Source organism: Populus trichocarpa, chromosome 2, assembly GCF_000002775.5.
Source record: "Populus trichocarpa isolate Nisqually-1 chromosome 2, P.trichocarpa_v4.1, whole genome shotgun sequence".
Taxonomy (NCBI): Eukaryota; Viridiplantae; Streptophyta; class Magnoliopsida; order Malpighiales; family Salicaceae; genus Populus; species Populus trichocarpa.
The window spans coordinates 23677255-23690453 of record NC_037286.2 but is presented as its reverse complement, the minus strand read 5'-3'; the positions used below and the strand labels follow the sequence as shown (position 1 = coordinate 23690453).

General features: G+C 30.4%; 1 protein-coding gene across 2 annotated transcripts; it reads left to right on the top strand.

Moving 5' to 3' along the window:
• Nucleotides 1-2893: 2893 nt before the first annotated feature.
• LOC7471158 (uncharacterized) lies at nt 2894-7053 on the top strand. Of its 2 annotated transcripts, none has more exons than XM_024594395.2 (2): nt 2894-3411; nt 5164-7053. In XM_024594395.2, the coding sequence occupies exons 1-2, from the start codon at nt 3155-3157 to the stop codon at nt 6554-6556; spliced, it is 1650 nt and encodes a 549-aa protein (XP_024450163.1). In that variant the 5' UTR covers nt 2894-3154; the 3' UTR covers nt 6557-7053. The 2 variants fall into 2 exon arrangements, with proteins under 2 accessions (XP_024450163.1, XP_024450164.1); XM_024594396.2 differs by lacking the exon at nt 2894-3411 and adding an exon at nt 3425-4473.
• Nucleotides 7054-13199: the final 6146 nt, after the last annotated feature.

Genomic DNA, 13199 nt, shown 5'->3' with positions numbered 1-13199 from the left:
TATTCTTCAGCAAAAATAATATATATATATATATATATTTTCTCAGCATGTTTTTATAGTTAAAAAAATTTTAAATAAAAAAAATTATTCATACATATAATTTATTCATTCAGAACTACATGTTTTTATATGTTGTGTCACTTAACAAGTCAGGCTAGCCCCTAACCTATTTTGTTAAAGTCCAAACCCCTAACCTATTTTGTTAAAGTCCAAACGGTTAAATCCCTTTTTTTTCTTTATATTCGGGGGATGACATGTTTTCTGCCTTAATTCTTTTTAGAAAGATTAATTAGATGACACGTTGTCTAATTACTTAGTTTCTAGTCGCTGTGATGACTAGAAAAACAGATTGATGATTTTTTAGATCTAATAACTGATTTTTCAACTTATTTTTTTTTACTCAAAACATCATAGTCAATTTGATAAACTCATTCATGACCTCAAAAAAACAAAAATAGAAAACCAACATAAAACTTGAAATTAACCCAAGATAAAAAATCTTATCAAGACCATATATGTTTTATTGACAATTTCATGGTAAACAAGAGCTCCCCTCGTCAAAATAAGCAATTTGACACCAATTTCAATATTTTTAGTGTTCATAATTGGTGTAAACAGATATTTTATCTCTTCAGCTCAAGATTCCAGTGACTTTCTCTCATTTCTTTCATTTTACGGCCCAAAAAATAAGGAAAATGAAGTTTTTGACCAAAATAAATTTTTTTCTTCAATTTTAAAAACTGAAGGAACCTAGTATCAATACTTTGTAAAGTATATGTATTGCAATAATTATTTTGCCCAAAATTTTTAAAGCCGCTTATTCTCTAAGTGTTTTTTAATTTGGTCCCCCGTTTTTTAATCTTACTCCCTACAAATTGGCTTATAATTTGGTCAAATAAAAGTCAAATAAAAAAAATTGCATTGTGAATAGTCTATCGACAATGCCATATGAGAGGATTTATAATGCATTTTACAAATCTCCCACGCCATTTTGTTTTCTAGCTAATTTTATTTTCATTCGTACTCATTGAATCAATTATTTATTAATCACTCATCACTCAATTTTATATGAAATTCTTATATTTGTTTCATGTGTTTATTAAATTGTTTACACAATTAATAAAGAAGTGTTGCTTTTCAAAGTGTTTTTCGCTTAAAAATATATCAAAATGATTTGAAAACATCAAACAAATATTAATTTCAAATAAAAAAAAATATTTTATTTTTTTTCAAAAATATTTTCAAAACACAAAAACAAACAAAACAAATATTATCATATTTGTTATATCTATGATTTTTCACGATACAATAAAGTAATAAGCAATTGACACAACATTACAACTTGACTTATGACTACACTAGATCATAGTAGTTTCTTGATTTTATAAATAATCTTACAAAAAAATATTTTGATTAATTAATATATTAAAATCATTCAAAATATTCATGAAAAAAAACATCACATAATGCATTTTAAAAAAATAATTTTAAACTCAATCCAAACATATTATTAAACACAACTTAAATATAACATATGAGATTTGGCATTTCAAAATTAACATGCAACTAATTCAGAGTAGTGATATAATAAATTTTGTGCTCACTTTTTTTTCAGAATGAATTTATAATAATTAATAATTACACATTATAAGCTAATAGCAAAGATATTTTTTTTTTCCAACTAAGTTTTTAGGAGAAAAAAAGTGGTATATTTGGTTGAATTTTTGTAGAAGAGTTAATAATTTAGGGGATACTAAATATCTCTAAATTGTTGTTCTTGGAAAATTAATTTTTTTTTAAGTATGTTTTTCTCTCTCTCTCCTAATTTTTATCCTACAATAAATATCAAATAATTTTTTATTTTTATATTTCAATCATTACTAATAATTTAATTATTTTTTAATACACCAAACCTTATCAAAAACCAAATCTTACCTCCTTAAAAAATTAGTATTAGATTACATTTAGTACAAGGGCAACAAGGGTTAATTCTTTTTTTATATATTTTTCTTACATCCTTAAAATCATCATCAACATTTAGTACTAAGTACCTTCAAATTGGTGCTTCTAGAGGGTAAATTTTACCCTCCAAGTAATATTATTATTTTAAATTCTTTTTCTTTATTTTTTTAAATAACACCAAGTTATTTTAATTGTTTCTTATCCATTATTACTAATAATATAACTAATATCTCTCCATTAACATTCAACATTTCAATTTACAAATACTCTAAACATCATTAAAATTTTAAAAGACAATTTCAACACCTTTCAAAATTATTCTTGTAATAACCAATGACACAATAATTCAGCTATATTTTTTAACCAAAAAAATTTATAATGTTCAAAAAGTAATAAATGATATCATATTAGTTATTTTATTTGAAAAAATAAACAAATATAAGTAGAAAAAAATCAAATTTACATGTTAGGATGATGAGATGATGATATGATTTCTTTCTCCTGCTTATATTTGTTTTTTTTTATAATAGGTTATAAAATAATTAATAAGATGTCAGCAGTTATTTATGAATATCATTAAATTTATTTTTTTAATTTAATATTAAATTTACTTAACCTAGTTAAACTTGTTTTTTTTTATGATGAGTCAATTTAGAACTCAATCAACAGAATATGGTTTAATTTTTTTTAAAAAAATATATATATTCTTTTAAAAATATATTTTTAAAAATAATATTGTTTTATTTAATCTGGTTAACTCTTAAACCATGACCCGATTATAATAAAAAATAATTTTAATAACTTTGAAAAGAAAAGAAAAGAAAAAATACCCAAATGCCAAAACGTGGTGTCGCCGTCTCCTTCCCTGTCAGTCAAATCTCGCACTATCTCAAAATCTCTGTTGTTTTTACTAGTTTAAATACTCCTACTCCGCTAGTAGCCATTCTTTAAAAAATCCAGCTCAAAAACAGCACACAGCCACGCCCCCACCCCTGTTTACTCTTTTCACGGCCATCTCCTCTCTCTCCACACATTACTACACAAAACCCATTACTGCCCATTACCTTAAATATTTTTTATTTTACTTGAGAAAAAATGCTGCTCTCTCTAGATCCTCTTGCTCCTCTCTGATTCCAGGAAGATAACTCACAGGATAGAAGTATTTTTTTTTTAAAAAAAAGATTTGGACAAAATGGGTGTTTTGAGTGAGTCATGGTGTTTTTGCAAAGGAGTAGGCAAGTCTGAGAAATTGAAGGCTGCCCTTTTTACTGGTAAGGGTCCTGCAATTGCCAGGATATCCGCCACCGCCAATGGGATCTCCGGCACTGGATTCCTGATCCACCGGAATCTTCTTTTGACTGCTCATGTTAACATTCCCTCTATCGCTGCTGCTGAAGGTTGCGAGATCCGCCTCCAAAATGGTGTAGCTGCCACTCTCGTCCCTCACAGGCCTGTCCCTTTTCTTTTCAAATAATTATTTGACTGTTCCTTGCTTCTTTCTGGGTTTTCTTTGGTTGAATCGGAAATGTGGAACCATTGATAGAAAGTTGAGTGCTGGATCTCATTGAGAATCTTTGCTTCTTCTACATGAGCCAATGCAAAGTGAAGATTTATATGTTTTAGTTTACATTTTCCCATGTTCTAGTTTACATTTTCCCTCAAATAAGGAAAATGATTCTTTAGTTCTGGAGGTTATGTTCCAGATAGTATCGATTTCTGCACTGTCAAACTAACAGTGTATTGCGCATAACTGTGTTTTGATGTTTCCTGTGAACCCAGGGTTGGCCCGGTGGTTAAGGAGATTTGCTCCGTTTCCAGGTTTCCTAGGTTTAATTCTTTTCTTGGGCCAGCATATAGGGAAATTTATTAAATTCCTCTGAATGCACGAAGCTGATGTGGAGAATGCATCCTTAAGATCGCTTGAGAAGGGAGTTAGTCTCGGTTGACAAGCAAGTTGGTCTGAGAATACCTTTTATTGTCGAACCAAAAACTGTGTTTTCTTTTGTTTTTCGAGGCAAAGTAAACTGTCTCGTAGCATTTCATTATGAGATGTCCATTTGAAGTTGCAGCTTTGTTTGCCCCCCATCCCAAAACAAAATTATGCTTTTGTAGGAGATGCGGATGGAAAATTCTTCTATGACGGTTTTTGTGGTGGGTTACAGATAAAATTTAGGGATTTAGATTTTCTATTTTAAGACAGTAGGTTTAGGTTTTGTAGATTGAATGGATTTGTGTTTGTTGTGGTTTAAGGAGAAATGATGGCTGTTTGGCTCCAGGCATCATAGTTTCTGGTTGCTGGAATTTCTGAGCAGCAAGAAAAATAATCCAACTGTATGATATAGTGATTATAGGGTGCTAGCATCGAGAGGGTTTTGTGGGAGGTTTTAAGGCTTGTAGGATTAGGATCTATGTTGGAAAAAATAGGAAATGAGCTGCTGAATGTCCAACTATGCCATATAGTGAATTAGCAGTTGCAACAGGTGGAAATGTCCGAGAAACCCCAGAGGAAGAGTAAGTACATCTCTAAGAAGCTCTCCATAGAATCCGATAAAAACACTGTCTGCATCAGTCTCACTACTACAAATGCATTATTGCCACTGCTACCACTGCCAGGTTACCTTAATTGTCATCTTTATGACGATTGTGAATGCTCGTAACCTGCAGTGCTTCAGCTGCTAGTTTTTAGATCAGGTTGAGAATATTGAAGGCATGCATATTTAGATTTTTATAGTTTGTTGTCAGGATCTTTACAATTGGATGGATTAATCAGAGAGGAATTAAAGGATGTTCTTGGGTTGAATTGATTTTCCATTGAATATAAATACAAACACAAACCATCCACATTGATTTTCTATTTGGTAGAAGCTAGCTCTTTGATAGAACATTTGGCCTCCATTTATGAATGATTTACGTAATTGTATTATCTTCACCAAGAACCATGGTTACTGGTAATCAGTTTGGAAGGATTTCTGGTTATCCTTATCCTTTCTACAACAACCAGAAGTTACATTTTGACATTTATTGATCTGCTAACTAGGAACAGGAAATTGCTTCTCTTTGTAGCTAAAGCAATAATGCTGCCATGGCTCCCATAGTGCTAGGCTAATTGAAAGGAAGGTTGTGGACTTTAATTTTGAATAGCTGAATGGTTTAAGGCAGGCAGACATTATGAATTTTCTCACAGGAATTGCTTGGTTGCAGGTTTTTCATTACCACCTCTGTTCTAGATCTAACTATAGTGGGTTTGGATTCTGTGGATGGAGAATCAAATGCCCAAGGGCAGCAGCCACACTACTTGAAGACCTGTTCAAAACCAAATCTGGATTTGGGAAGTGCTGTTTACTTTTTAGGCCATACAGATAATGAAGAACTGACAGTTGGTGAAGGAAAGGTGGTCATTGCCACGGACAATCTCATAAAACTGTCAACTGATGGAGTATCATGGAGCCCTGGATCTGCTGGATTTGATGCACAAGGTAATCTTGCATTCATGATCTGTGATCCCATGAAACTTGCGACATCTCCAAATACTAAATCTTCTTCAACTTCATCATCATCCTCATCATCATGGAAGAAGGATTCTCCCATGCAATTCGGTATTCCTGTACCCATTATTTGTGATTGGTTGAACCAGCACTGGGAAGGGAACCTTGATGAACTTACCAAACCCAAATTGCCGATAATTAGATTGATGTCCACGGGACAGAAAAGTGAGCATTCTTGTGCTTCCTTCACACTCCGGCAGGTTTTTAAGTCGACAGAAGCTGATAACGATGGCACCCCATCATCGAATACAGTCTCAAAAGGTAAAGATCAACCAAATCCAGGTTGTTCTGGCACAGAAAATACTGTCAAGGAAGGAATCCAAACTACTGATTCACATGGTGCCCATGTTCAAGGAATTCCAACCCCAGAAATATATGAATCACCTAAGCTGACTGCTGGCCCTCTTAGGAAAAAGGAAAGCGCCCAAATACAGCTTTTGGATATTAATTTCCCTCCTAGGGTGACCAAAACTACAGTTCAACCACATCCAGACATACAGCTGCTGCCAAACTCCGATGAGAATTCTGTCAAGGAAATGCCTTCACAGACTCCACTGAGTGAAGATCAAATCAAGTACAAGGGACATGCTATTCCTGAAGGGGATGCTGACATTGCCTCAACAGGTTCTGTGAATGGAGCCCAAAGTGAGGTCCATTCTAGTTCTTCTCCAGTGGAGGTTTCAGAGATGTATAATGGATACAGCAGTGAGGGAGAAACAACTATGTACTCTGCAGAAACTGCCGAGAGTCGAAACTATACAAGCCCAAGAGAGGGGAAGTTTCAGCAAGTTGGCCGGAGCCACAGTTGTGTAAGTTATAATAGATGGGGAACTGCCCAAAGGAACCAGGTGGCCCGAAGGGCAATGCTAGAACAGCAGAGAAGCTTCATCCATGGAAGGAAAATGCATTCACAAGGGGCAACTTCTCAAAGGAGTAATGACTACTTTAGCCCAACTGTGTCTTCTATAATGAAGAAGCGAAACAACTCAGAGCAGCCAACCAGACCGAAGCAAAGCGCGGTTCACTCCTCTCCGAGATGGATGTTCTGATTAGTTCTTGATTACTTGATACCAAATGAGATTGGCAACAGAAACATGGTCTTTATGCTATTTCGATTTATGTCCATTCCATTTTGTATACTGCAACTAATTTGTTGTGACCTTGTGTAGACCAATCAATGGAAGATAAATAAGAAAATTCGACGAAAGAACGAGGCGCAGCAATCATCATTCATCCAAAACCGTTTAACCCTCCAAATGTAACATTATTCTAAGGACACCCATGCCAGTCTCCCTGAAGTCATCTCAGCAAGAGGTTCGGTGACTGTTGCTATCAACAGTGACTGGCCTGCTCAAAGGAGGTTCTGCTTCAGGCCCTGATGCAACAAGCGCTACATTAGGTTTTTCTTTTCTTCTGGGATCTTTTAGGTTAAGGAGACTGTCCATAAATCCATAGAAATTGTAGAACCTGAGCGAGATTTACTATAACTATGTAGTAACAACGAAATAAGAAATAGAGGAGCAATAAAGATAGACATTTTCAAGAATTTAAATGGTTAATTCATAGTGATTTGTAACTTAGAAAGAGAAGGGTGGGAAAATCATGTTGATGGAAACTCAGTCCAACCAATTCTATTGCCATTTTTATCTGAAGTCTAGCAGGATGGACCCTGGTTGCACCTTTAGGCTTTAGCTCTTTTCCCAGGCTGTAGCAGTCACAAGCTGGTTATTAGACTGTAGCAGCCTGGAGCCCAGGTGTAACTGGTCTTAATAAAGAAGGAACTCTTGGCTTTGGGAGGAGGTTCTCTGGCTTACAGGCCCCCAAAAAAAGTCTGGTGAAATATGAAATTTGATGTGGGAAATTCTTTGAATTGGCATATGAGGTGGAGATGACGATACGTAGGTGTCAGTGTTATTAATGCTTTTCTAGTTTAATGAAATTTTTTAACTGAAACTTAAAAAATATGATGTTATTGTTTAATAAAATAAATTGAAAAATATATAACCAATAAATCATAGAAATAGAAGTTAACATTGATTAAAAACTAAAACCTAGAGTTGATTTTTATTATAAAAAGCAAACTATTTGATCTTGTTATGCAAGACACTATTTAAAAAATATTTTTATTTAATTATATGAAAATTAAAATAGATATTTATATGAAAGGAAATGATTAAAATTCTAGATAAAAAAAATTAGTCAAAATTGTCCTCTCATTCATGTATTTTTTTTTGTTTTGACAATAAAATGTTTGTTTTATTAATAGCAAGATTTATTGAATAAAAACTAATGACAATTAAAAAAATATTCTTTAGCATTCTAATGAATTGAATGAAATAGCAACAAGCTGATCTTTTAAATGATAATTAAAAAACACTCTTTCCTTGTTCATGTATTTCTTTTTTTGTTATGAAAAAAACATGTTTATTAATGAAAATGTATTATGATCATGTTTTAATAAAAAAATAATATTAAAAAGGATGAATAGATCATTTTTAAATGAAAATTTATTATGATCATGAGAGTAAGTTTCAATAATAATAAAAAAAAGATGAATCAATCATTTTTACACACATTTACAAAAATAAATCTAATAATAATTATAAAAAATATATAACAAGAATATATATATATATATATATATATATTGTTGTTGTTGTTGATGAATATATAATACAAATATTACCATAGAAAGCTTCAATGTTTTTTAAAGCTTTGACCTTAGTAGATCATTGTTAACATATCATTTTAATAGATTATTTTAAAAATAATTTTATTCTAAAAAAGCAAAGGCAACTTAATAAATAGGTAGACATGATAGGCACAAACTAATAAGCTCAGGTGTGTATATTTATATAAGGCTAGGCTTGTGCATTTTTTTTTTCCAATAAAAGGCTGGTGATGTTTTTTTTAGAATAGATGACGTGTTATTCACCGGTTTAAATTTAGTTCATTGGATGAGCTTGAAAAAACAAATGAGAGTTTTAGATTTTGAAATTTTTTTTTAAAAAAAAGTTATTTTCAACTACAAGCACCAAACAAATATCTCACGGACCTTATGAAATCCCTTTTAAACTCGAAAGGATCCTCCAATTGGTATAAAAATAAAGCATTAAATTAAATAAAACATACTTTGAAGTCTCAATATATTTTTTATAGTAAGAGAGAGACTCCAAATCATCTCAATAAAAGCTCATTTTCGTGACACAAATTTATTGACACTAGAATCTGTCTTTTTCATTACCAATATGTGTATAACTGACCTCTTTCTCTCTCTTTTTATTTTTGATTGTCTTTCTTTATTGTTTATCGGCACTTAATAATCGAAACATAAAAGAAATTAAGTTTACGATCAAAATTCAAAACATAAAATAATATAACTTTAGAGACCAAATAACACATCAACTGAAATTTTAGGGACGAAACTAAAATTTTTTGCATGTTAAACAACGGGTTTGCTACTTTTTTTATTTTTATATATTTTCATTTAATATTATTTTTAACTATAACCTAAAATTTTATTTTGTAAAAATTGATCATTAATTTAAAGACGGGGTGTTCCTTGACACTTTGTATGTGAGAATATGGAAAAGGAAACAAATCTCAACATATAAAGCCATTCTAATATAACTTGAAATGAAGAAATTATAAAGAAATTGAGTTTGATGATAAAAAAAGGAAAAAAAACAAATTGCACTATTCACATGAACACTAAAAAAATCCCAATTTTTTTTTTAGTTTTTTTTAAAGAAGAAATTACAAAGAAATTAAGCTTGATGACAAAAAAAAAAGAGAGAAAAAACAAACCGTGCTATTCACATGAACAATGCAATGAACATTAAAAAATGCCCTAATTATTTTAGTTTTTTTACTATATGTGCTATGCCGTGGGTCATATATTTTGTTTCAAGCAAAAAAATCGGATGCGTGGACTTTTTTGATGTATTTTTTTAACATAATTAAATAAAATTGAGAATTATTTGTGTAAATAAATAGAAAAAAGTTATCACAATAACTTGAAAAAAAACCATTTGGAAGCATGAAATTGAACAAAAAAAAACTTGAGTCAACCCGAGTTGATTTGAATAATGAGAGGCGAATCCTACAAAACTCAATCTCCAGCGAATCAAACGTTGAATGATGAAATTGATAAAAAAAATCAATTAACAAAAATGATAAAAAAATTATAATTTAAAGAATGAGGTTGAAAATAAAAATAAAAAATAAATCAGAGAGTAACACAAATTTTTTAATTGGAGGGTAAATTGAAATGAGAAATAACTTAAACAAAAAGGGAAAAAAATTAAAAGAATGAGGACCAAATTGAAAATAATAATACACAATAAACTTAAATTGAATGATGAAATTGAAAATCAAAAATACTTTTACAAAAGGGTTAAGGAAAAAAAATAAAAATAAAATAAAAACTGGACTGGAAGAAATAAAACATGACAAATTGAAATTGAAGGACTAAATCAAAAACAAATAAAATTTGTATAAGAAGATCAAGAAATAAAATTTAAAAATAAAAAAAATAAGAACTCAAACTGAAATATCATAAATAAAGATGACCATGTTATATTTTTATGAGGAAAAAGAGAAAAGAAAAGGAAAAAAAAAACTCACCATGACAAACTGTTGCATCTCAGAAGGCATGTGTCACACCAGGAAAAAAAAAGAGTGATGATGCTTACAACAACACGGTGGAAACACATGTCAACAACATTTCTAAATTTAATATTAACTAATTAAACCAAAAGAACCAAACTAAACTACACCTTATGGATGTGAAATCAATAATAATAAAAAAACTATATTAAAAAGACTTAAAAGACCCCTAGACTTATGATTTAACCTTTTGGTTTATAAAGCTAAATCTGTCTTTTCAGTGTATTTTAAAAATTAGAAAAATCTGAATACGGAAAAATTTGACCTAAAGATTATTGAAGTCATTTTACTATTTTAGAAAACAAAAAAAAAATCACATTTATCTCAACAAATTTTTAATGACAAATGAATCATCCGAACGAGATCAAAATACCCCCTACCAATAGTCGTCTTCTTCTTCTTCTTTTATTTGGAGGGCACAATAGCATTATACTACAGCAATGATCAGTAGAATTAAAGTGTGTCCACAGTGTTTTCTACAGGTTTCTTCGACATCTTTTAGAGTTTTTGTCAATATTTTTCAGTAATTAGTAATAGTAATTTCTCTTCGACTACAATTTCTACTCCTCTGGGCCAATTTTTAAGCTTTAACTATGGCAGTCTCTTGTTATTGCACCGCTGTTTTTTTTATTTTTATTAATGTGAATGTTCGGGCTAACTTGCGTGTACCTTAACTAATCCAACGGGCCCTGAAATTAACGATCTTGTAAGCCTGCAATAGCCCTGAAGTTTGTGAAACTCGAACCGGTAAGTTTTAAAAAACAAACCTAAAACCTAACCAGTTAAGTTACATCTCTCAAGATTACACCATTGTCTTTAATATTTATAACACAATCCTTTTCTTACCAATATTATTATTGGTAAGAAATCCATAACAATTCATAATTAACCACACCATCCCTGTTCTTGTAAGATACCAGGCCTGTAAGATCTCCAGCCACCTATTGTCTTCAGCACCGCTGTCTGCTGCTCGGAAAAACAAGAACAACAGTAAGCTTTTTTTTTTTTTTTTTTTTCAATGGGATCAAATTAATAATGAAATAGAAACGATATCTTATGTAGTAGAGAGAAATTAAAGGAGATCACAGGTTATACATACAGTTATTATACCTAGTGTTTTAATGCACAGCTTGAAAAACTTGATTTTTTTTTTTTATGTTTTAAAATTATTTTGATTAGAAGTTAATTTAAAAAAATAAAAAAAAAATATTATTTTAATATATTTCCCAATAAAAAATATTTTGAAAAGTACCAAACACTTTCTTAACCGTACACCTCAAGTTTAAAAAGTATTTTTTTTTAATGTTTTATGATAGTTTTTATTTGTTGATATAAAAAGTTTTAAAAAATATTTTAATATATTTTTTAAATAAAAAAATATTTTTAAAAAAAATCTATACAAAAATGCTACCCCCACAGCTATAAAGAAACACACAATTCCTGAAATAAACTTGCTTTTTTATACATGTTTATCAAGTCACCCGCACATCCACACCACAACCATCGAACTTACAGCGACATAGGCGCAGGAGTCAATCTTTTAACAGGAAGAAGAGATAAAACACACTGACAAAAGCATGGAAATCACCATAAGCATCAACATTATTGAAAATCGAAAATAAAACAAAATAAAAGTCATTGATTTTTATTTTTTTATGTTTGGAAGTATTTTAGCCGTTATTTTTTAAAATAATTTTCATTCAAAAATGTATTAAGATATATATTTTTTATTTTTTATATTAACATATCAAAATAATTAAAAAAACATAAAAAAATTAATTTTAAAATATAAAATTAAATTTTAACCTATCTCTATTTAGGATCTGCTTGTTTGTGCATTTTAAAAATGTTTAAAAAATTATTAAATTTTTTTATTTGTTTTAAATTAATATTTTATTATTATTTTAATGTATTAATATTAAAAATAAAATTTAACAAATACAACACTTTACAAAATAAAACTCCAAACGTCACCTTTCAAACCGCAATTTCAACGGAGGCAGGAAGCCCCCCAATCTCTTCGGATGCAGCCTCCAAAGTCTTCCTAGCTTCCGGAAGCTTCTCTTTAATTTCAGCATCAGTATACCACCCCTGTGCAGTCGACTTTGTCTTCAAGCACATCAAGCTTGAGCTGAATTTGCCGCTTGCGATCATTCTCTTTAATTTCCTTATTAGGTTTCTTGGTAATCCCACCCACTGTTGTTAAAAATATATTTTTCACACGGTATAAAAAATACAAAATAAATTTAGATTATAAAAACAAATCATAAAATTATATATAAAAAAATTATATACAGTTCAAGCACCTTAAAATACACGGTTCAAATAAAAATTCATGCATAGTTTAAATACCTTAAAATACATGGTTCAGATATAAATTCATACATAATTTAAGTAATTTTTCATTAACTAATAATTAACAAATTTAAAACAAACAATCTATTAGTATTGAAGCAATTCAAGAACCAATAAAATTATGAAACCATGTAATTTTTTAATTATTACGAGATCACTTCTGTTAGAGCTTAGAAGATTCATTTATATATTTAATTATTTATCGAAACCATTAGATATTTACAAAGAATCTTGAGCAATTAAAATCATGAAAACTAGAACCTATATTCTATATTATGTCTATTCTCCACGTAAATTTTTTTACTAATTAATGAAAGCTGTATCCTATATCTACAAGTGTTGGTTTTGATTTTTGAGGCTTTTTTTTCCTCTGTGATAACTGAGATTGTCGGAAAAAACTTGAACCGGATATAGAATAGAAATACACAGTTCACAAAGAAGAAAGCTAAAGAAATGCAACCATCTAGGTGGTGGCCCAATGGTAAGAGTTTGGGATCAAGAGGTTTGCTCCCTCTGTGGTCTCAGGTTCGAGTCATGTGGTTGCTCATATAATGACCACTGGAGGCTTACATGGTCGTTAACTTCAGGGCCCATGGGATTAGTCGAGGTGCGCGCAAGCTGGCCCGGACACCCACGTTAAACTATATAAAAATAAAAAAAACTAAAGAA

Coding starts and splice junctions, on each gene's coding strand:
- LOC7471158 (XM_024594395.2), top strand. CDS start 3,155: ATGGGTGTTTTGAGTGAGTCATGGTGTTTTTGCAAAGGAGTAGGCAAG. Junction 3,412..5,163: donor GCCACTCTCGTCCCTCACAG/GCCTGTCCCTTT, acceptor GCTTGGTTGCAG/GTTTTTCATTACCACCTCTG.